Source organism: Narcine bancroftii, chromosome 1 (genome assembly GCF_036971445.1).
Source record: "Narcine bancroftii isolate sNarBan1 chromosome 1, sNarBan1.hap1, whole genome shotgun sequence".
Taxonomy (NCBI): domain Eukaryota; kingdom Metazoa; phylum Chordata; class Chondrichthyes; order Torpediniformes; family Narcinidae; genus Narcine; species Narcine bancroftii.
The window spans coordinates 274697949-274722544 of record NC_091469.1 but is presented as its reverse complement, the minus strand read 5'-3'; the positions used below and the strand labels follow the sequence as shown (position 1 = coordinate 274722544).

The following is a 24596-nucleotide window of genomic DNA, read 5'->3' as shown; positions in this document are numbered from 1 at the left end:
TAGGCCAATTTCTTACAGAGTGGCTGCAGTCAATTTAGACTGCAGCCGCTCCGTAAAAATGGGTAGGGGTATCAGTGGAAAAATTACGGGATGAATTGTTTTTTAAACTGCCACCAGAACAAATATTTTCCTAAAATTTTCTACTCCTCAGCAGCTGTGTAAAAGTGCCTAGTGGTTTTCAAACGTTTTCTTTCCCCTCACATACCACCTTAAGTAATCCATATGCTATTGGTGCTCTGTGATTAGTATTAAGGTGGTATGTGAGGGGAAAAGAAAATATTTGAAAATCACTGTTTTAATCGTACCTCGTTGATTCGTTATGTGCACGGTTTCATAGTTCCAAAGGAAATGGGCGAATAACAATTTTTCTCAAATAAAATATTTCAGTAACAATTGGGTCTAGAGCAGTGGTTCTCACAAACCACCTTAAGTAATCCCTTACTTATCACAGAGCATCTATGGCATAGGGATTACTTAAGGTGGAATGTGAGTGGAAAGAAAATGTTTGAAAACCACTGGTTTAAACGAACCCAGTGCACAAAATATGCTGGTCAAATTAACTCAATTTAAATCAATAATTTCTTATCAGTGACACCAATTGTAAACATTGGAGATATATTGTTTTTACAAGCATCTCCATGTGTGGTGAGACATAAATGTAAAGTAACCACCAAACATTTATCTATGCTGGGAAACATGCATGATAGGTTAATCAATGTGGAAGGAATTAGACCAAGTTAATTATGTGATGGAATAAGAACTACAAAAATTATCCATCAACACATAAAAGGGTCCAGGTGACCAGGACAAATGCCATTATACCTCAGCAAGGAACAGCGAGTCACAATGGTCAAAAGGACAAAAGTTGCACAATTAAAAGTTTGTTTTGGTGATTACATTTTTTTTTGGAAATTTTTAAAAAATGCAGCATCATGTCCTCAGGTCAAAATATTTGATGCAACTCCTCTAACAAGCCTAGGTTTGCTAATCTTCAGCAGGTGGTTTCTCTAGAAATGATAGTGAGTTTATTGTTATATACATTGTACACTATATAGTCAAGAAAAAAAAGCATCAAAACAATGAAAACAGGACTTGTGTAGTCAGGGAAATTTAACAGCTTGAGAGCAGTTGGATGGAGAGCTGATGGCACATTTGTTTCTTCAGACAGACTGAAGATCTTGGACCTGAAATGTTAACTACGTTTCACTTTCTACAGATACTGCCCAACCTGCTGAGTGCTTTGTTTAACATTTCTGTTTATATTTCATTTGTTTTTTGATTTGCATTTATCAATCACCAGACAGAGGCAGCAGCATGCAAAGGGGAGGAGAACCATTACAAAAGACACAGAAAGCTGTAACAGGAGTACTTGGAGGAGTTAAGGTGTATGATATTGTATGATTCTGGATGGGTCAGTAACCTTTCCATCTTGAGGGTACAAATATGGATGATGGATCACAAGGATCTGAAATGTGCAAGGAAGAAATATTTGGAGCTAAAGAAAGCCTTGTTTTCTCCTGAGCCCAAATCTCAAGTTGGGGACACTTAGGAACACAGCCTTTTGGGGAAGAAGAGTCAAGATAACTTGCACACAATTTACAGTACTATAACTTGCTTTGGAGATGAAGCAGTAACATTCAATACATAGGCCCCGAGCATTCTCTTTCCTCTTCCTTAAGAACAAGCTTGGGGTGGAGATGGTACACATACAAACCGAGCCGAATTTCTTGACATTGGCTAAAATCCCAACCTGATATTGGTTGGGATGTGTACATACCTTAGAGGTCATATCCCTGCCAAGGAGAGCTCAACAAGTCTGCATAGTATATCTAAATCATCGAAAATGTGATGCAATAAATCATTTGTACAAAGAACAAAATTCTTTAAAAGAAATTGATTTCACATAAATTTTTGTAGTATTTAAATTACCACGACACAATTGAGCAGCCTTAGTATCAACATTTAGATATGTGCTTTAATTCATTAATAATTGTTAACACTCTCATTTTGACTGGTGGAGGATAAAGTCACTTGTCAAATCTGATAAAAATCCTGAAGTTAAAAAGGATATTACATCAGTATTTTGATATTTCATAAATTGAAACAAAATAACCTATTCATCAAACTCACAAGGTGCTAGTGTCCTCAATACTAGTAAAAATAAATACACCCACTAGTATTCTGCTTGTTTTGGCAAATTAACATTGCATGTCAGAAATCCCTGGAATATTTCAACACATGGTTCCGACAAACAAAAAACAAAAGGCATTTGCAATGCATTTAAGGCTAAAATGGCCAGCAATGAAAGCTACAAAAACTGAGAATACCCGTTTTAAATGTTATATTTTGAAAGAGCTATTGTTGGGTATAAATTTGGCAGAAGGTTGATTTTTACAGGAAATGAGTTCAACTCTTGAAGTTTAACCTATCACAAACTAACAGTGGTCTCCATTGTACAGCTTAACTTACCAATTTAGTGACTCAAGCCTTACACCAATTGTTGCATGCTTGAGTGAATCGTATGTGCTCTGTGCAGCCAGCCTGGCTTCGCCTCTGAAAACTAGGAGGGATTTTGTCCACAAATCTAAGCCTCAATTCACAAAGCCCCACTGTTCTCAAACTGTTAAGATCGTACAAGGAACCAGATTCCAGCTCAAAACTTCCATATTATCCAAGCATCTGCATTTTAAAATACATTTTTTTAATTTTCATAAAATTACTAAAGTGTTCATCATCCAAATTTCATACGGAAACATTACTAACATTTCAAAGAACTCATTTCAAAACATTTTAAAACTCAAATGGAATATTCTAAGAAACCAAGAACATATGATAGGAAGGACATTTGGAAGAGAGAAAGATACTAAATAGATGGCAAATCAATTACTGCAAATGGAAAAATTTAGAGACAGTACTTAAGAATATTTATGTTCTGACATAACACCAAGCAAGATTGTATATCACATGTTGCAACTAGAAATAAAATGATATAGAAAAGAGTAATGACTGCAACATTTCAATTTTAAAAGAGGGGAACATATCTTGGCTTACGAGTAACGTAAATGTAGAAGTTTATGCCATTGCATATCACCCCAAAGAGAATTATAAGAGAAGCTCTTAGTCAATCAAGTGAACAGAAAGAGGCTGGAGAGACTCAGCAAGTTGGTCAGCATCCATGCACAGAAATAATCAACTTTTTTGGTCAAGAACATTCACACAGTGCAAAAATAAAACAGAGTGTTAACAATGTAGTCACAAGAAAAAGTTAAGAAAAAAGTTCAGCTAAAACTGTGCAAGAGCATTATCATTTTAATAATAAGAGATCCATTCAAGAGAAAGAAACAGTCCTTGAATCTGGTACTGTATGTTTTCAAATGGATCTGTCTTCTGCCCAGCAGGAAAAGGGTGGGGTGGGTGAAGTGGAGAGGGCGTCTGTTTGGGATGGGTCCTTTAATATGGTGAAGCAATGGAGGGGAGGCTGGTTTGCACAAAGGCCTGAGCTTCATTATTTTGCAGCCAGCTAATGCTTCCAACTATTCGTCAGAGCAAATGTAGCAAATCATGTAATAAATTTTGGAGCTGCGCAAAGGAAGCAATTATGTCCATCAATTCAGAGCACATTAAAAATCATTCCGCTTATTGTTGTGAGCAAAACACGATGACATTCACAGATATCTGAGGCAAGCCTGATGCCTTTAAGTAAAAAATGACAAACAACAAACAACACATTGAACACATTTGCTGAGGCTGAAAAGCAATCTGCTTTGCTGAACATGCCTCAAAAGTTAAAGAGAGCTTGTTCCAAAAATTAAAAGTTTTGGACACCTTTATAAAAGTTCTGCCGCTGAAACCAATTGCTCAGCTCCAATCTATGACCCAACCACACAATAATATCACTTGGACTGCGAAGCAGTTTTATTTTTAAAAACCTATTACGTTTTACTTTAAGCTTTAACCAGCCAATAGCAGTGGTTTTGCTACAGAGAATTAAACTGTGGACCCACAAATATAGTATATGAATTTGCTCCATTTCATTCTTTATGCTAAAGAAACCAATAACAGCATGTCACAACTGTATATTTGAATTATGTCCATTCCATTGATGTTCAAAACAAAATAGCTTTAGTCTGCAGAAACCCAAATCATTGGTCTATCTGAAATAAAAAAGTGATTTTTCCTTATTCGAAACAGGGGACAAACTCACATATCTCATATTAACTATTTTGAACCCTGTTAAACTAGAAGCTCTTTCACACTTGCAAGTGGTGCCCAGAATTAATGGTCAATCAGCCTTTAAAATGTCTAGTGTGAAAGGAAAATCTTTTCAATGCTGGCATTATATGATGTCATCTCATGCCGGGGATTGATAGCCTCGACCCCTAGTGCAATTCCCAGTACCTGCAGACGCCAATGTTGCAATCAGGTCAGTGTAGAAAGAGCAATTGCATTGTGAGATTAAAATTATCCAAGTTTTTGATTAAGGGCAGGAACATTAAGGAAGATTAAAATGAAGGTATAAACTTTGCTGTGGGAAAGTTGCAACAGGGAGAGAGAGAGTGAGGGAGGAAATAAATAGCAATAGCGGACAATTTTTAAACAGCGTGGGAAAGTTGGTTGCGCTATAGTGCACAATTTATGGTCCATGGGAAAAAGCGATGGAGGACCTGACTTTCAGAATGTGTACTGCAGAGAAACCCCTCCATGATTGCTCCCTTCATGTAGCCCTTTCTCTGCCGCGCGAAATTCTGCGAGGGCAGGACTGCCATCGCTTTTTAACCACTAGTATTTATAGAAAGTACGCAATAATGCCACCAACTTTCCCACGCTGTATAAATTGCACTTGATAGCGCTACCAACGTTCCCACACCATTTAAATTGTGCACTATAGCGCTACCAACTTTCCCACGTTGTTTAAAAATTGTCTGCTATTGCCATTTATTGCTTGCACTTTCCCACAGTCCCTTATAAAGGTTTATATAGGTCAGCTTAACAACAACAACAGGGGCTGAAGGGCTCATACTGTGCTGAACATAAAGCTTAATTATATTATAATTAGGCATGATTAATTTTGCACAAATATAAGATCACAATACATTGATCAGGATTTAGGGCAGGTTCACCATCACTCAATGTGACATGACGTCAGCATTAGAAGGTAGAACAGTCCTAACCCAGGGATGGCTCCTTGCAAGTGTGAAACCATTCAGTGTCCCAATTAGGAGTGGTCAAGTATGAAAAGTCAAACTCCCATTCTTATCCTGGGATACTGAAAGGCCAATTTAGTGGGATGCACGTGTGAAAGGGGCTAAAGAAAGTTCCACCTTCCAATCCTAAAGGGAAATAGTGAATTAAGATTAACGAACTGTTGGAAGAACTCAGTGGGTCAGACAGCATTTGTGGAGGCAAAGTGATGAATCATTTTTTAAGCGGAGAATGTGCATCTGCACTTGTATAGTTTGACACTTTTGCTCCAGATTATAGCATTTGCAGTCTTTTGTGTTTCCTTTTAGTCAATTAACATTCTCTTCATAACACAAAGATTTACAAACAACTTTACATTTACTGTAAAGCTTCCAATTACTAAAAAAATTACGAATGTCTAACTTTTCTCTTTCAGCTGGCAGAGACAAAAGAAATACCTGTCAGCATCAATTAACTTTCATTCGGATACACAAGACTTCCACTATTTATGTCAAAGATGAAATGGACTGCATTTCTGCTGTGCCATAAAGTCTCTTTCCCTTCAGCCTTGTTACAGAAACATCCTGATGCATCAAGATAACATTGTGTTGTGGAAATCACAATTCTGAAATTATATTATGTGGCAATTCAGTGTTTCATATTCCACCCTTCCATACAATTCCAGAAAAATAAACACAAAAGTCATGCATTTAATAAAGGATCAAAAGGGTATTTGCCTAAAAATAGACCTATTCTTTCTTAATCAACCATTTTCAAAACCTCCTTATATACTAAATTTGTTTCTTCTGGAAAGTGGATAAAATACATCTTTAGATTAATAGCCAAGCTAACACTGCTCATGTGGGATCTTGTAAAACTAATGTAGACAGCCACACATTCCAAATAACCACAAAGCTCCAGGGGAAGGCAGACTTCTCGAAGTACCTCCCTTCCTTCATAGCTGCAGGAAAATACATCAGAAGGTTCTAAATATAAAACACTCAAAAGCATGCAACATATGGCAAGTCATAGCTTTCAATTATTTTTTTTTTAACCATTCATGTCTTATTTAAGTTTGAAATGAAGATATATTTATCTTAATTTAAAAATATTTTTATTGATTTTATACATTAAAAAAGCATATGGAATGCAAAACTTAAGAAATTACACAAATCAACATATTACATTGTATATTATTTACTTTTGTTCTGTTAGGTAAAGACAAAAAAAAACAAAAATCAAAACTCCATCCCCCTAACAACGTTGCATGGCAGAAAGAAACAATAAACTTCACTCCTAAAAAAGCTAGCGAAATACAGATTATAAATTGTATCTAAAGATTGTGATAATAATTCAAAAGTGATCCCCACAATGCTTGGAATCGAATGCTAGAATTATTAATTGAATATCGAATCTTTTCTAAATTAAAGCAAAACACAATATCTTTCAGCCACTGAGCACAAGTAGGTGGAGCAGCACCCTTCCACCTGATTAGTACAGCACGTCTGGCCAAAAGAGAGGAATAAGACAAGATGCGACATTTATTTGTAGTCAGCAAAACATAATCATCTCCCGATGTACCAAAGAACAACTAAAGGGTTCGGTTCTAACTTGATATCCAAAATTAAACAAAGTTTGGAAAAGCTCCTTCCAGTACTTTTCAAGTATAGGACAGGACCAAAACATGTGAATTAAAGAGGCCTCATCTTTCTTGCATTTATCACAACATGAATTTACCTCTGGATAGATATGAGATAATTTGGCTTTGGAAATATGGACCCTATGTACAACTTTAAATTGTAATAAACAATGGCAGGTACATAACAACACAGTAAAGTATTAAGTAACCTACAAAACTGAATCCCAGATCTCTTCTGATATGGATAAATTTAAATCCTTTTAATTTTAAGAATTGAGGCATACCTTAGGCCAGCCTTTTCATTATAAATAAAGGATATTAAATTTTTACGTAAAGGTTGTAAACTAAAAAAAAGTATCCACAACATTCACATTGAAGATATATTTCTGTTTAATTAAATAGAGTTTGAAAAAAAAATCAGTTTTTCTACACAAATTAATCGAATCAAGTCTACTTTAAAAATGAAATTGAAAGTTGCAACAAAATTTCTATTCAAGGCAAACAACAAAACTGAAATGCAGAAAATTTCAGAAACAAGACCGACACTGCTCACTGATTCCTTCTAACTTTGAGAATTTACATTCACAAATGTGAATCAGCTTGTTGATTTCACAAATCAATACAAACTTTTATTAAGTTCATGTTATATTGAACCATTTTAGCAATTTGTTCAAAACAAAAACAAATTTGTTTGATGTCACTGAAAGCCTTTTGAAAAAAAGAGTTGTCCGCTGAAGTTAGATAAAAACACACTGAAATGCTGGAAGAACTCAGCCGGTCTTTCACCATCCATAGGTGACAAAGATATATTGCCATTATTTTGGGCCTGAGCTCTTCAAGAAATAAGCAGAATGAGCGAAAAAACCTTTCCTCCCCTCTCTGCTTTCTGCTGGGACCACACCCTCCTTGACTCCACTGTTCACTCTTCCCTTACCACGAATCATTCGTCCGTTGGTACCTACCCCTGTGACCACAAGATATGCTTCACTTGCTCTCACACCTCCTCCCTCACCACCAGTCAGTCCTAACAGAACCAAACAGTCCTTCCAAGTGAAGCAACAATTCAATTGTGAAGCTGCAGAGATTATCTACTGGATCCAATGCTCTTGTTGTCATCTCCATTACATTGGAGAGATTGGGTGCAGACTGGGATATTGCTTTGTTGAGCACCTTGGCTCTGTCCACCATAATAGCGTAGATCTCCCAGTGGCCACCCATTTCAATCCCCCGCTGATGGTGTCAGTCTGGCAGTGCATGAGACCATGGACAGACCTATCTGCAAATTGGAAGAACAACACCTCATCTTCTGACTGGGCATCACAGCATCTGCAGACTTTCGTATTTCACTGAAGTTAGATTCACGACTGAAATTTTAAGCTGAAGTTCTGTTACAGTGCAATGTCCATTTGTACAACAACTTTAATATAAAAAGTATCAAAAAAAGCTTTAAAAAGTGGTACAGGAAATAAGAACCCCATCAACAATCTGTCAGGCAGATAATCTGTTAACATGGAGATGGATAGGAGATTGAGAGAATTGCTGAAGAGTGAATGTCACCGTCACTCAAATGAAATTTGACCCAATGTCTGCAGATGTTATAAACACGAGACAGTAAGTGGAAGGTTGAGTACAAAATGCATTCTACATCTTTGTAAGGTATTTCCTTTGGGGATAAATGTGGAGAGATAGTTCCTTCCATGTCCTTCATTATCAGTTCTGCTTGAAGACAATCAAAAGAATCTTCAGTCAATAAGAAATTAATGAATAGACAACATTTCAACTGGGTAGAATACATCAGTATCAATTATTTCTGCCCAGTTACCCAAGTTATAACTGAAATTTTAGACCAAAATGGTCCTATTTAAATGAAGCAATTAACTTTTTTTGGATTTCAAACAGGGCTAAATTTTCTTCTCTAATTGTCTTCTCCTGCACACCCCTCAATTCTCAATCCACCCACCACCAAACCAACTTTGCAATCCATTCTTCTTTTCTAAGACTCCAGCTGTTAAAAAGAAAAAAATACATCAGTTCCTAATCATGCACCTTTCAACAACAATCTCTGGATGAGATCAATGTACAGTCAGGTGATCTCTCCTTCTCACTCCATGATGCAAATCCTCTCATACTGCATCCTACAAGAAAATTAAAAAACTACAAACTAGCTGCATTCCGAAACTTTGTGGTGTATTACTCGGTTATCAAAGAATGCAAGTGTAAATTGTCCCTACTTCTAGGTTGTATTGTCCAGCTTTACATAGTTCCAATGAAGAAAGCTCCCCTTTCACAGCATAATTTGCAAATTCAGCACAGATACTTTTTTTTTCCCCAGCTAACTCAAATGATACACAATCTAGTCTACACTATAACACTGATTGAACCTCCAGAGTACACAATAGTCACCATGCACATAATATCTTAAGTCCACAAAAGATGAGTCATGCTTCATGCAATATCATCCTAACATCCTGGAACACAATTTGAAAACTGCATACAACTATTTGAATATATTAAACAGTGGCTATGCATTATTTGTCACATCACCCTCCACTAACACAAAAATGTCACTGCGACATTAAATGTTGTATTGCAGACAATAATTGAAAACAAAATGATCACGAACAGTACAGTAGAACTGATTGGCCTTTTTTTCAAAGGCATACTGGGAAAACAAGATATTCAAAAGACTGCTTGCTTCACTCCCCTACTTAGTTGGTTTTTTGCCAGAGAAACAGAACGGTTGGAGCACAGACACTTAAAAGTTTTATGGCTATAAAGGGAATGAACCTGGCCCATGCCTTTAGTTCCAAGGGGAAAATCAAGCTTCCAGCCCCTTTCCATTATAAAACTGTTGATACTCAGGAATGCTGTCAACAGCATTCAATCTTGCATGTACTGCAATCTGTTTAATCAGGTGCTTAAAACAACTCTCCCAATTAAAATTATATATGTGTATTACCTCTGCCAACTCTATCATATGGATGCATAAGACTGAACTTCAGAAACTGTGCAATGCTGATCAAAGCAGCCCCCCATTATGGCATGCAACTCTTCGTTTTAATGGTCTAAAATTAGTGCTATCCTAAAAATATTAGGACGAAGCATTCTTAAAATTATCCAGGGCAGGCATTCAACATAAATGTCATTAGGAAAGCTAAAATATCACAGCAATAATCCATACTCTGGGTTTTCATCATCAGACCATATTAAACTGAGGGGGAAGAAATATACAAACACAGGAAATATACAAGGCATGCCTTAGGATAATCCAAAAAAATGTCAAATATGGTAGAATAAGCGGTTTATTTTTCATAACCATGCTCTTCTGATTTTCATTACTACATTTTAGTTGCTTTGGCTGCAACTAGTATAATAGCGTTCTTTATTACTGTGTATTATTCTGAAAATAGAGGATTGCCAATCTGCCTCGAATAGAACCATTTCCATATCACCTGCAAAAGTATTGGATCGACCAAAACCGAGTACTGCAAAACTCTCCACTGGACAGAAATCTTTCCCCCCCCCCCCCCCCCCCCCCATTGTTCTAAAATACATTAATGACACTTTAAGTCAACTCCGGTCCTCGGTGCAAAGCCCGCAGACACATCACTAGACATAAAAACGACACAGATGCAGGACAAGTCTTCATGGATACAAAGAAATAAACAAATAGACCATTAAGTGGCCCTTATTGACAAACTGAATCAAATCCGTAGAAATCGATTCAGAATTTAATCTGATTTAATCTTGGGTGAAATCTCCAAGTCAGAACCTTCTACCCCGACCAACAACAGAGCTGTGACTTTCAATGACTTGCATTCAATTCATCAGGGACACAAAGCAACAAGATGCAGTGACTGCGAAGCCAGTGCCGGTGACGGACCGCCACTAAATATCCAGGTAAACGTCGCCATCCTGGCCTGGGCGCACAATGTCACAGAAATGAAAGCTCCAAAACAATGGGGATGGGCACGCTTAAACGAGAGAAAAATAACCCAAGGACAAGACGTGGCATCGGATAGTACCTAAACAAGACGCAATCGAAGCACAACAGGACGTCCATCGAGACGCTGCTGCTCTGTTTACCTCCTGTGGTCTTCACATGCTGCTCCCAAGATCTGCACTAACTTCTTCCTCGTTTGCTCTGCCCGGAGGAGCGGACCCCCCCGCCCCCGGTGAATGCAGCGAGGACAGAAACATTTCTCGCAACTATACACGAACGGTCAACTTTCCGCACCCGATGAATCTTTAACCCAACCGTGAAGGGGAAATGAGCGCAGAGTTCAAACACACAATATCGGCGTGTTTACATAGGGGCTTGCAGCAGATCCGAGGGCAAAAACCTCACGGTTTACTTTTTTAAAAAGGCACCGATACAAAGGTCGTGAGCGTTACATTTACCTGTGCAACGTGTACGACCCGTTCCTCTTCAGCCTCATGTTTGCTGACAGGAGTCTTACGAGGAAATCCAGGCTGATTTTAATAGGCAAGTATTTCGTTGTTGAGGCTATTTTGCAAAGTCTTTGTGAAAACAGTGAACTGCGTTAATTAAACACTATCGGGAATCAATTACTGTAGGCAAACAGCAGATCCAATCCAGAAATGTCTCGAAGGTGACGGGACACGATTTCCTCGAATAAGCCACGTTAAAACAAAACCCAGAAGCCTGCCAGTCGAATTGCATTGATAGCTTGCCACTTAAACTATTACCTCCGCTGAAAATCTAACTCCTCCTCATTGCTACTGGCTCTCTTGGCCATAAACTAAAGAGTGCTAACCACTTCACTTCCTTCCCAGGGCAAACAAGCAGACGGATCTTGAGATTTCTTTCATGGCCAAGCGATCACTTTTTGTTTCCTTCGGCAGCGTCCCCAAAGAAAAAGAATACGGATTTGTGATGGGAAAGGGAGCTCAAACCCAGCGCAACCATCCAGCCACGGAAGTGTATCTCTCTCTCTCTCTCTCTCTGGGCAGGCTGCCTTGTATAAATCTCTGATGCTGCATCTCCGATTTGACTGCTCCGTTTTCCTTCCTGTCCATTTAACATCCATACAAGAGCTGCCCACTTGGTTCCTGATTTATTTTTTGTTTTGGTACAAATGAGAATGCATTTAAACATCAGAGAGGCAGGAATAATAAAATCTAATTAACAGAAGTCGATCTGAACATATATTCTTAAGGTTTTATTTCTAAAACTGCAGTAAACTGCAAATTTACAACTTTAAAAATCTATTTTATCTTAAACCAGGCAAAATCTTAAGTCCATCCCTTATAAAATACAAAGGCCCAAGTCCCCAAGGCCAAGAAACAAAGATTCCCACACATGGTTATCTCAAATTTCATGCCTTCTTGTAATGAAAAATTATGTAGAATAAGGGAAGCCAATGGTATTTGGAGCCATTCATTCTTAAACATACCATGGTAGGTATTACTAACTCGTGTAACTGTCCTTCATTAAATACTTAAAACAGTTAGGCTGTAATTGGAGGCACATGATGCAGAGGAGCTGAGCAAACTATCTCACAGGAGCTCCACAATATAATCCTGAAAATAGACCAAAAACATTAAATAATTGGAAAAACAAGTATCCAAAAAACATAGTATTATGGGCAAGAAGAACAAAATACCTCTCCTGGTAACAGATGAGATCGATAGGCAAGGACAAATACCACCCAAGCCACGGATTAAGAGTGATGAGATGAGAGCAGAATCCTACATGATGATAGAGGGCCCAAGCCCAACAAGTGATGGTGTTATAGGCGTTATACAGACGCTGGCAACCAGGATGGAGCCCTCAACAGGAGAGTCCAAAAGATAATGGAAGGACTAGGCGAGTTAAAGACTGTACTCGCCATTCTAACCACCCACGTGGCAGCTGCCAAAGACAAAATGGAGGCTGTGGAACAAAGAATGGAAAAGATTGAAAATGACATGGATGCATGGAAAGTCAAGGCAGATCAATTTCTGGAGAGGCTGAACCTGTTAGAAAATTATAACAGGCAGGAGAATGTAAGGATTATAGGGCTAAAGGAAGGGGCGGAGGGTCAGGACTTGGTGCGATACTTTGGGAGGTGCAGCCCAAAAATCTTGGGAATGAAAGGACGTGACAAATCCATTATAATTGAGAGGGGCCAGTGAACCTCTGGTCCCCAACCAGAGTCGAATCAATGCCCATACCCAGTATTAATAAGACTGTTCAAATACCAAGATTGGGAGATGATGCTATGCACGGCCCGGGAACATGATGGGCCACTGATAGCTGAAAAGGATAGGATCAACTTTTTTCGACCTGAATGCAGCACTGGTCAAGAAGAGAAAGGAATTTGACATAGTTAAAGGAACTCTGTGCACAAATGGTGAGGAAATTAAGAGAAAGACTCAAAGGAGTGATAGAAGAGCAAGAAAAATAGACTAAGGGACAAAGGGTATAAGGGATATGGAAAATAATAATATATCCTTTTCTTGGCATTTTCTTTATGACGTCAGGATGAGTAGCAAATGGATTGTGACAAAGTTGAAATGATGCAATATAGTAAGAGGAAATAAGGTCAAGGAATGTAGATAAGCATGAATGAGAACTAAACAGAATGGTAAAAGATCCAATGAGAGTGGCAGGTGTACCTGGTTTGAAGGGGAGCAATGGTGCCAAGGGGATAGCTATTGGCAAATTATGAGAAAAATAAACAGAGGAACAGTTTTAAGTGGCAGCCAGGTAGTATTAAATACCTAGGAATAACAACAGATAGAGATCTGGGGAATTTATATAAATGTAACTACACCCCTATATTTGAAAAAATTGAAGACAATTTAAATAGAAACCTGCCCATCACTTTGGTGGGCAGGGTAAATTATGTCAAAATGAAGGTGTTGTCAAGGCTATTGTATCTTTTTCAGTCCATTCCTATTTATTTGCCACAAAATTGTTTTTAATGCATTGAATGGAACCATAAGAACCTTTCTTTGGAATGGTAAAGTCTCCAGGATCTCATGGAAAAATTGACATGAAATTATAAATGGGGGGGGGGGGGGGCTACGATTCCCAGATTTCGAGAAATATTACTTGGAAGCCCAGATGAAGTTCCTTTCATCTTTATTTGAAGATCCAACAAAATGGGTTAACATGGAACAACATGGCATGGGGGAAGAGGGGTGGCAAAAGATTTAATTTACAAACAAATACTAAATTAACATATAAGAAAAAAGAAAACCCCATTCTAAAACATCTTATAAGAATCTGAAAGGAAATAAATTATTGTATTGGTAAAGATATTGTATTATTGCCTATGAATTTAGGTAGCAAAATTCTGGATATTTGGCATCGAAAGGGGATCTGCAATATTGAGGACTGCTATGAAAATAGATAGCTCATATCCTTCAAACTGAAGGATAAATATGATTTGCCTCATGGAATCTTTCTCTATTTTCTCCAGTTAAGATCCTTCCTGAGGCGAAAAAAAAGGACTTCCACAATGACCCCACCTAAAGGGAACGAGGTGGAAAGGTTACTTCAACTGGGAGGCACTCCCAAATTTGTATCCAGATTATACTTTGTACTTCAAAATAAGAGCCCAAAACAAGCCCTCCAAAGATCAAGGGAGAGGTGGAACCTAGGAATAGTGATTGATGAAGTGTTAGTCAGATTTTTGTACTCGGTGATCAATGCCAGACTTAGATTGGTACAACAATTTCTTACACCACAAAAATTACATGAAGGAAAACCAAGGATATCGGAAATGTGCTTCAGGTGTAAGTGTGTACACTCCACATGGACCTGCGCGAAGGTGAGACCCTTTTGGCTGGAATTATCTAATATATTGACTAGGATTATGGGAATAGACTTCCTGCTGGATCCAGAGTTGTAATTTATTGGGATATCTGATGAACATGAGCAGAAAATTAACAACATTTCAAATTAAATTTGTAGATATTCCCCTGTCAGTAGCAATAAAATATATTGTGAACACCTGGAAGTCCGACTCCCCCATGGTCCATGGAGATGCACAACTGTGTGCCCATGGAGAAGATAACAATTAACTTAAGAAATAAATACGACACTTTTGTCAAAATAGGACAACCTTATCTTGAGTACTTTAATGCCCAGTAATGGGAGCTCAAAGGTCTAAACATCTGACAAAACATCAAGTCTGCAGCAGTGAAACCCCTCAAAGAGTGGAAGTAGATTAGAAAGGCTGGCGACACGCTGCATTTTTCTTCAATTTTGTTTTTCTTCCTTTACTAACTATTTTGTCTTTTCAGTTGTTTGGTTTTCTTTTGATGTTTGGGGAGAGAGGGGAATTACAAGTAAGTTGATATTATAGTCAAACCACAGAAACGAAGTGTAAACATGTTAAAAATGACCATTATTAAACGTGATGCCGTATTTCTTTTGAAAAGCGGAAAAATAAAATTTCAAATAACAACAGGCTGTTTCTTTCTTTCACAATGAAGCTAATCACAGTTTATTTAATGCTGAAACCTATTTTATATCTTAGTTTTCCAATATCCCTTTTCCTTATAATTCTTAAAAACTACACGGACAAAAGGAGAGGGAGAGGAAAAATTGATTCCTTGATGTTATCTTTGAATAAACATTGGCATGACAAAGTTGGTCCAAGTTTGTCAATTTGTCCTCTTTTCCTTCAGGAGGATTTCATGCTTATTTGACTACTTTGTCCCTTGATCCATCACAAGTGTCAATATTAACTAAATCCAAAGAGAAAAAACCTTAAGATTCCTTCATAAAACACAATAGAATATTTCACAACTGCTTTCATGTTAAAATATTTTTCACATCATTCTTTGGAGCACAACCAACTTCACAAATCCACGTTAGTACAAATGTGTGTTTCCAGATTACTTCCAAAATTAGGTATAAGAGTTTCAGGCATTTGAGACAATATACAAAAAGCAATAAGAACATAGGTGCAAGATTCAGCCATCCTGCCTGTCGAGCCTGCTCCGCCATCCATTAAGATCATGGCTAATCTGATGATAGGTTTACCCCACCAATCTACCCTTTTCCCCATATCCCTTAATTCCCCACTATGTAAAATCTATCCAACCTGGTCTTAAATATACTTACTGAAGTAGTCTCCACTGCTTCCATGAACAGTTCCTCCTCATCTCTGTACTAAATCTACTACCCTGGATCGTAAGGCTATGTCTACTACATCTGATCTCCCCTACAAATGGAAACAACTTACTTACTGAACTATGCCTTTCATAATTGTCTATGTTTCTATTAGATCCCCTCTCATATTTCTACAGTCCCAGATGATTCAATCTCTCTTAGGCTAGCCCCCTCATCTCTGGAATCAACCTGGTGAATCTCTTCTGGACCACCTCCAAACCCAGTATATCCTTCCTCAAGTAAGGAGACCAGTACTCCAGATGCAGCCTCACTAGAACCTTGTGCAGTTCCACTATAACCAGCAATGAAGGCCAACATTCCATTTGCCTTCTTGATAGCCTGTTCCACCTGCAAACCAACCTTTTGAAATTCTAATAACTTGGTAATAGTCTAGACTAGCACTCTCACACAAAAAAAACATTATGAGGTGCATCAATCCACACTTTTGCACATTGCAGATTCGACTCACCAGGAACTTAAGTCTCTCTAATATGCTTCAGCCAGCGTGATGGTCAACTTTGAATATTATTGCATCTGTATTCACCCATGTAAATCTAACACATTAGAGTCAGAATCATGGAGCAGAGGATCAGGTCCTTTGGCCAAACTCAACCATGCCAAGCAAGTTATCCATTTGCCTGTCCTTGGCCTATATTACTCTAACCCAATCTTATCTATGTACCTGTCCAAATGTCTTAACTTGTACCCACTTCTACCAGTACTTCTGGCAGTTTATTCTTCCATATGTGCTCTTCACTCTCTTATGAAAAATGCGCCCCTCAATTCCCTTTTAAACCTTTTCCTACTCACCCTAAACCTACACTTTCTAGTTTTAGGCTCTCCTACCCTGGGAAACAACTGGAACTATTCACCTTATCAGTCCCCCTAATTATTTTGTACACCTCTATGAGGTGACTTCTCAGCCCCTGTTCTCCAGGGAAAAAAAGTCCTCATCTATCCAGTCTCTCTATAATTCTAGCCCTCCAGCCCCAGTAACATCCTTGTGAATCTTTTTTGCTTAATCATATTCTTGCTACAAATCTTGTAGATGCATGAAGGGACTCAAGGGTCATGAATCATAATGCAAAATACCCAGACTCTAACTTGTTCTTGTATTCTATATTACTGTTTGATTGATCCAGTTGAATTTCTTGTCAATGGTGAGCAACCCCACACTTATTTCTCAGGCTAGGATGTTGATGGAAGAGACATGGAGGGGAAGGGGGGAGGAGAGGGATTGAAATGTAGCAATAGTTATGTTATTGATAATAAATATAGGTGATTAGACTTCATGTTGTTGGAGGTATTCATTTCCTAGCATTTGTGTGGTGCACATGTTGCTATCATGGTCTTGCTGTAAGTGGCTGTGAATGGCTTTTTTGTCTGATGAGTTGCAACTAGAATTGAACTGTGTCTTAAACAATATACACTATTTTGAGTTCATAATTACTGATGGAAATTATGAGGATAGTTCTGCCTAGATCACAATTATAAGGGAGTCCAACAATTATAACCTGGAACTGAAATGATTCCATAAAAACCAAAGCAGATGGAAAAGTGGGATTTCAGGACCTTAATTGTCATATATCATTCGCATAGTTCCTTCATCTTTTCTTGGATGGAGACAGATAATTGTGCTTACCAACAGAAGTGAGCTGAAATTTATGGAGAAATATATGCCTTCATTATTTTCCATAACCAAAGACACATGAAATTGGATTTTTATGAGAAAAGTATAAAAACATCAAAATTGTGATAAATACCAATTTATATATAAATATAAATACCATTTAGTTCCAATTGATTAGGGTATAATAAGTAGACTGTCATTTTTAAAAATTATGTCACTTTTAAATTAGGAAGCTGGAGAAACCAGACTAAAAAGTGATTTCTATATATATTTTTCTTAAGATTCCTTCTCTCCAGTTCCATTCTTAACACTTTTTCTTCTTGGTTACTGAATATTCTCAAATAATTTGTCATTGTGCAAAAACATTAACTGAATTTCCCTTTCTTAACTTAAATCTGGTGATATTGAGCTAATTGAGTTCCAGCAAATGATTAGGATGCTTCAACAGACTTGAAATGTTCATAACCTGTGTGGTTTACTGTTTTCATTTAATGAGAAATTATTTTTTTAGCTCTGGAATGATGTCATTACCCCCTTTCACACTTGCAAGTAGTCCCAGGAATTAACAGCCAAAAGGCCTAAAAGGGTCGAGTGTGGAATGAAAATTTTCTCAATGCCGGCATGAAAAGATGTCATTTCATACCGGGGATAGACTGCCTCAACCCTTAGTGCAATCCCTGGCATCAGGCAAGTGTAGAACAGGTAATTACATTCTAGGACAGAAATTACCCAAATTTTTGTGTGAGTGCAGGAATGTGAAGGAAGAAAAGATTATAATGAAGGTATAAACTTTACTGGGGAAAGTTGCAGTGGGGAGAAGGGGGGAGAGAGAGAGAGGAAATAAATAGAAACAGCAGACAATTTATAAACAGTGTAGAAAAGTTGGTAGTGCTATTGTGCACAATTTATAAAGACCATGGGAAAAAGTGATAGCAGGCCTGCCCTCCCAGAATTCCGTGCGATAGAGAAATCCCTTCATGAGTGCTCTGTGCATTTAGCTTTGCTTACAACCTGCTGCGTGGAATTCTGGGAGGGCAGGCTCGCCGTCACTTTTTCCCCACCGTCTTTATAAATTGTGCATGATAACGCTCCCAACTTTCCCACGCTGTTTAAAAATTGTCTATTGATATTTATGCTATTTATCTCATGGTCCCTTATTAAGGTTTATACAGGACAGCACAACAAAGGCTCATGCTGTGCTGTACATAAAGCTTAATTATGCTATAATTAGGCATGTCTAATTTTGTTTAAAGATCATAATACATTGATCAGGGTTTAGAGCAGGACAACCATCGCTCGATGGGTCATAACGTCACTGAAAGAAGGTAGAACAGTCCTAACCCAGGGGATGGCTCCTTGCAAGTGTGAAAGCATTCAGTGTCCCAGTTAAGAGTGATCAAGTGTGAAAAGTCAACCCCCCATTTCTATCCTGGGACAATGAATGGCCAATTTAGTACCACACAAGTGTGAAAGGGGCTAAATTAAGTTCCACACTCCAATCCCAGAGCGGTTCCAGCTGCATGGGGGATTATGGGTAAGGAAGACTGCCATTACTCCTGCATTGAGCCAGCCGCCTTCTGATTCTCTCCCACAGGGTGCTGATGGCTGAGAGTCACCAAGAGAAGGCACCCACAGAAGCAGGGATGGGGATAGGATCTCCCTTTGAAAATGGAGAATTTATCAATGGGAAATTAACATTACTTATGTGTAATGTCATCTACCCTCCCCAAAAGAAAATGCTGGTTTTTGGAGGTTGCCGGTGTTTGGAATCCCAGATGAAAGGTTAGGCACCTGTACATTGAAATCTCGAGGGTAGATCTCATTGAGACATATAAAATTGTGACAGGATTTAACAGAAGAATTTTCCTAATATTTTGGAAACCCAGTGTTGTGTGTGAACTCACGCAATTAAGACTCAGAGACATGATGCTTTTTCATCCTTTACTTATATTAGACTAACATGGCTACTGATACACAGGGTTTTATATGGAATGGTGACATCATGACATGGCATTCATGATGTCCAGCAGAGGGTGGGCTTATACCCAATACTCTTCTTCTCTCTGACCTCCCCCTCCCCCACCGTGCAATAAATGCTGACTGAGCCCCTTTGAACTAATATGATTACATCAGGCCCAGGACTATAAGTGAGAATTAAGAGTACATTTCATAAGTAATTATAATTATAAAAGGGAAAGTAGTTAATAATAATCAGAGAACATATTCCTTAAAGCATTCAGGTGGTCTTTTTTGGACTGCCTTGGCATGGTTTGCTGTGCCAGTCTTTGCTCGCGACCTGTAGATAGTTGGATCAGCAGCGACTGCCCACCTTTGCTGACCTTCAGCAGCGACTGCCCATGTTCATTTCCCTCCTGGCTGCGTCTCAGTTACTGACTCCTCACTGGACTCCGCGACCATCTCTGCCCCCTCCCCCTTTCTCAGTCGGCCTGAGGGGTGGGATAATCGGGGCAGGCCACGGCAAGTCTGGTTCCACCTCCTTCAGCTCATGAGGCAGTTCATGAACCTTAGTGTTAGTCAATGCTCGTAATTGGTCAATATGCCACTTCCACAATTGATCCCCAACTAGAACAGAGTATGAGCAGGGGCTCAATTTTTGTAAGATTATTCATGACCACTCATGGGTCTTTATATATTGTCCATGAACTACTCTTTGCAGACGATGCCGCTTTAGTTGCCCATTCAGAGCCAGCTCTTCAGCGCTTGACGTCTTGCTTTGCAGAAACTGCCAAAATGTTTGGCCTGGAAGTCAGCCTGAAGAAAACTGAGGTCCTCCATCAGCCAGCTCCCCACCATGACTACCAGCCCCCCCACATCTCCATCGGGCACACAAAACTCAAAACGGTCAACCAGTTTACCATCTCGGCTGCACCATTTCATCAGATGCAAGGATCAACAATGAGATAGACAACAGACTCGCCAAGGCAAATAGCGCCTTTGGAAGACTACACAAAAGAGTCTGGAAAAACAACCAACTGAAAAACCTCACAAAGATAAGCGTATACAGAGCCGTTGTCATATCCACACTCCTGTTCGGCTCCGAATCATGGGTCCTCTACCGGCATCACCTACGGCTCCTAGAACGCTTCCACCAGCGTTGTCTCCGCTCCATCCTCAACATCCATTGGAGCGCTTTCATCCCTAACGTCGAAGTACTCGAGATGGCAGAGGTCGACAGCATCGAGTCCACGCTGCTGAAGATCCAGCTGCGCTGGGTGGGTCACGTCTCCAGAATGGAGGACCATCGCCTTCCCAACATCGTGTTATATGGCGAGCTCTCCACTGGCCACCATGACAGAGGTGCACCAAAGAAAAGGTACAAGGATTGCCTAAAGAAATCTCTTGGTGCCTGCCACATTGACCACCGCCAGTGGGCTGATATCGCCTCAAACCGTGCATCTTGGCGCCTCACAGTTTGGCGGGCAGCAACCTCCTTTGAAGAAGACCGCAGAGCCCACCTCACTGACAAAAGGCAAAGGAGGAAAAACCCAACACCCAACCAACCAATTTTCCCCTGCAGCCGCTGCAACCGTGTCTGCCTGTCCCGCATCGGACTTGTCAGCCACAAACGAGCCTGCAGCTGACGTGGACTTTTACCCCCTCCATAAATCTTCGTCCGCGAAGCCAAGCCAAAGAATCTTGTACCAGAATTCTCTTACCCACTTCCAATGTTTTATGTGAGGTTTGTGGCGATGCTGGTTTTTTTTTTGCAATTGGAGACCCAGATCTGGATGAACTGTGGACAACCTGGTCCACAGGTTGCGGCCAAACATTAGTTCTGCTGGGATGCATTATGAGGTAGAATGCGGTGTGTTTCTGTACCACAATAGGAAATCTGTGATTTTGTATCCACGAGGCATTTAGAAGTTTCATTGCTTTTTTGAATGTTTGTACAAAACGTTCTGCCTCCCCATTAGTACTTAGGTGACAGGGTGTGGACAAAATATGTCTGATATTGTTGTCACACATAAATTTTAAAAAAATGTTCTGATGTAAATTGAGGCCCATTATCCGTAACTAATTCATGAGGCAATCCATTAAGTGGCAAAGATAGCTCGTAGATAGTCAATCGTGGGATCTGCTTTAGTGTTTTTCAGCTGTGAAACTACTGGCCATTTAGAGTGTGCGTCCACAGCTATTAGGAAAGTCTCACCATGAATGGTCCAGCAAAGTCTACATGGATCCAATGCCAGGGTTTGGATGGCCATTTCCATGGGTTAGCTTCGGCTTGTGGCATTTTTGGCTGCATTGACTGACATACTTGGCATTCTCTTACTGTTGTTTCAATGCCTCTGTCTATGGAGGGCCACCAGACATGCATCCAGGTCAGTGTCTTCATTCATACCATTCCTGGATGGTTGTGGTGCAGTTCTGATAACATGGTAGTTTGCTATTTGGCTGGAATAATTGTACGGGTAGAAAACATCTTTCTTCGACTGATAGTTCATAGGGGCATGTGTGGTATATAGGATCTTGCTTAGAGTTGCCTCATTTTGGGTTTCCTTTCCAATCATCTGGGCTGTAATGGGCAGTTGTTGAAGTTGTTTTTGGTTGATGGCTGCTGCCTCTGCTGTACATTCAATAATTTCTTCTCATTGTTCTGTCTCAGGCAGTGATAAAGCATCTGCATGGCAAATGAGTGTTCCTGGCTTACGTTTTATACCATAGTTATATGCTGCTAGTAGCATGGCCCATCTTTGAATTCTGGTCGCAGCTAATACAGGTACACAATCCTTTATCCTGAACCCTTGGGGGACAGTACGTTCCAAATTTCGGAAAGCCAGATTTAAGCCCACCCAAATTGTGCTGCCATATCCAGCCCCAACCCCTTCCAGTCGCGCTGCCATCTCCCCTCCCCCTCCCCCTCCCAACTCGCACTCCAGTCTCTCTCCTGCCCAACTGGGACTGCTGGTCTCTCCCCCTCGCCCGCCCGACTCGCACTGCCATCTCTCTCCCCACTTGCTGGATTTTGGAGCTTTCCGGATTTTAGTTGTCCGGATAAAAGATTATGTACCTGCAGTGGTATACCTTTGTGTGGCCCCTGAATTTTCTTCCATAAAGATATTGGTAGATTTTTTTTACACTAAAAATTATTGCTAATCCTTCTTTTTCTAGTGGTGCATGGAGTATGTGTAGGGTTCATTTCATTCCTAGTCACCACTGTTGTGTATGCACTCACACAATTAAGACTTGGAGACAATGCTTTCTCATCCTTTACTTCTATTAAGCCACTTTCAGGTGGAATAGCTAGGAGAATGCAGCTCTGGAGCCGGCTGCGGGTATGTGCGAAGCGACATTCAGGTCCGCAGCAGGGAGAGGCGCCGCGGAGAAAACGCCGGCTCCTGTCGACTGTGGCCGTAGTCCTGCCCACTTTCAGGTGCCAAGGGGGAGCGCTTGGAAGCAGAGAATACACCTACCCGAGGAGGGTTGGGCAAGTACTCCTTGGGTCAGGGTTCTCCGCTTTCAGGTAGCCTTCCAACAGTTGCATTCGGGTATTTTAGGTGGTTTAACATAGGGTATTTTGACCATTAGACTAACATGGAAGAGTGACATCAAGACCCAACACCCAGGGGGGAAGTCACGTGATGGAGTAGTGGCCGGATGGTGAACTCCAGCCCTCTCCAGAAAAGTTGAAAAAAATAAAGGAAAGCACAAAGGCACAAAAATAAAAATTAAAATAAGGTGAATATAAAGGTGGAATGAAGATGGTGACGAAAAAAGAAAAGTCAAAACCAACGGTAAGAAGAGAGGAAGAGAAGACAACGGAAGAAGGAGAAGGCCTTACCTGTTCGAAGAGGCCCGCGGTGGAGAGAGAAGCCCGCTCCCTCAGATCGGTAGAAAGTGGACTACAAAAATGGCTCGCTGAGCCGAGTAAAAATGTGCAACCGCGCATGCGCGAGTAGTCGCGCGTGTGCGATGCGCATGCAAAAACACACACCGACGGGAGGGGCGACCAGCTGGGGAGTCGATCTCCACAGCCGGCAATGACAGCTACAGAACAGCAGCAGCAAGAGGAGAACATAGAAGACAACGAAAACAAGAAAGAAGAGAAGAAAAAGAAAACAAAGAAACAACAGATGGCCAACCCAGAGGAAGAAGAAGAGGAAGAGGAAGAGTACAGTGAAATGGAAGAAGAAGGGAAAGGCAAGACAAAGGATATATTTTCTCTTATTAAAGAATACATGGATTCATTTAAAGAATGGCAAGCACAAGAATTTAGTGATTTAAGAAGAAGAATAAACAGTACAGAAGAGAAAGTGAACAAAATAGATATGACCATATCAGAAATAGGAAAAAGAATGGACAAGGTGGAAGAACGAGAAGCAGCAGTAGAAATGGAGGTAGAGGACTTAAAAAAGAAATTAAAGGAATCTAATAAAAAAGTTAAAGAGACACAAGAGCTGTTAGCTCAGAAAATAGATATAATGGAAAATTATAACAGAAGAAATAACATAAAGATAGTGGGCCTTAAGGAAGATGAAGAAGGCAAGAATATGAGAGAGTTTATAAAAGATTGGATCCCTAGGATCCTAGGATGTCCAGAACTACAGCAAGAAATGGAAATAGAAAGGGCACATAGAGCATTAGCCTTTAAACCACAACCACAACAACAGCCAAGATCCATTTTAGTAAAATTCCTAAGATATACTACAAGAGAAAAGGTACTGGAGAAAACAATGGAGAAAGTAAGAGAGGACAACAAGCCACTGGAGTACAAAGGGCAAAAAATCTTCATTTATCCAGATATAAGTTTTGAACTCCTGAAGAAGAGAAAGGAGTTCAATACAGCAAAGGCGATTTTATGGAAGAAAGGGTATAAATTCATACTAAAGCATCCAGCAGTATTGAAAATATTTATTCCAGGACAGCAAAACAGACTATTCTCGGATCCAGAGGAAGCACGAAAATTTGCAGAACAATTACAAAATAGACTGAGAGAGGAAGACGTGTAACGAGAGTACAAAAGACTGCGAACTAAAAAGACGTGTGTATAGGAC

At 39.6% G+C, this 24596-nt stretch overlaps 1 protein-coding gene across 5 annotated transcripts in view; it reads right to left on the bottom strand.

Moving 5' to 3' along the window:
• Window positions 1–24596, bottom strand: part of LOC138743999 (MOB kinase activator 2-like) — a 138382-nt gene that overhangs the window by 42822 nt on the left and 70964 nt on the right. The window contains exon 1 of one of the 5 annotated variants that reach the window (XM_069899539.1): window positions 11222–11810. The exons of 3 other annotated variants lie outside the window; for them this stretch is intronic. In XM_069899539.1, coding sequence (XP_069755640.1) covers window positions 11222–11259 — 38 coding nt within the window. In that variant the 5' untranslated portion in view covers window positions 11260–11810. Of the gene's footprint in view, window positions 1–10845; window positions 11075–11221; window positions 11811–24596 lie in introns of those variants that run through there. One more of the 5 variants, XM_069899538.1, reaches the window with a different exon arrangement.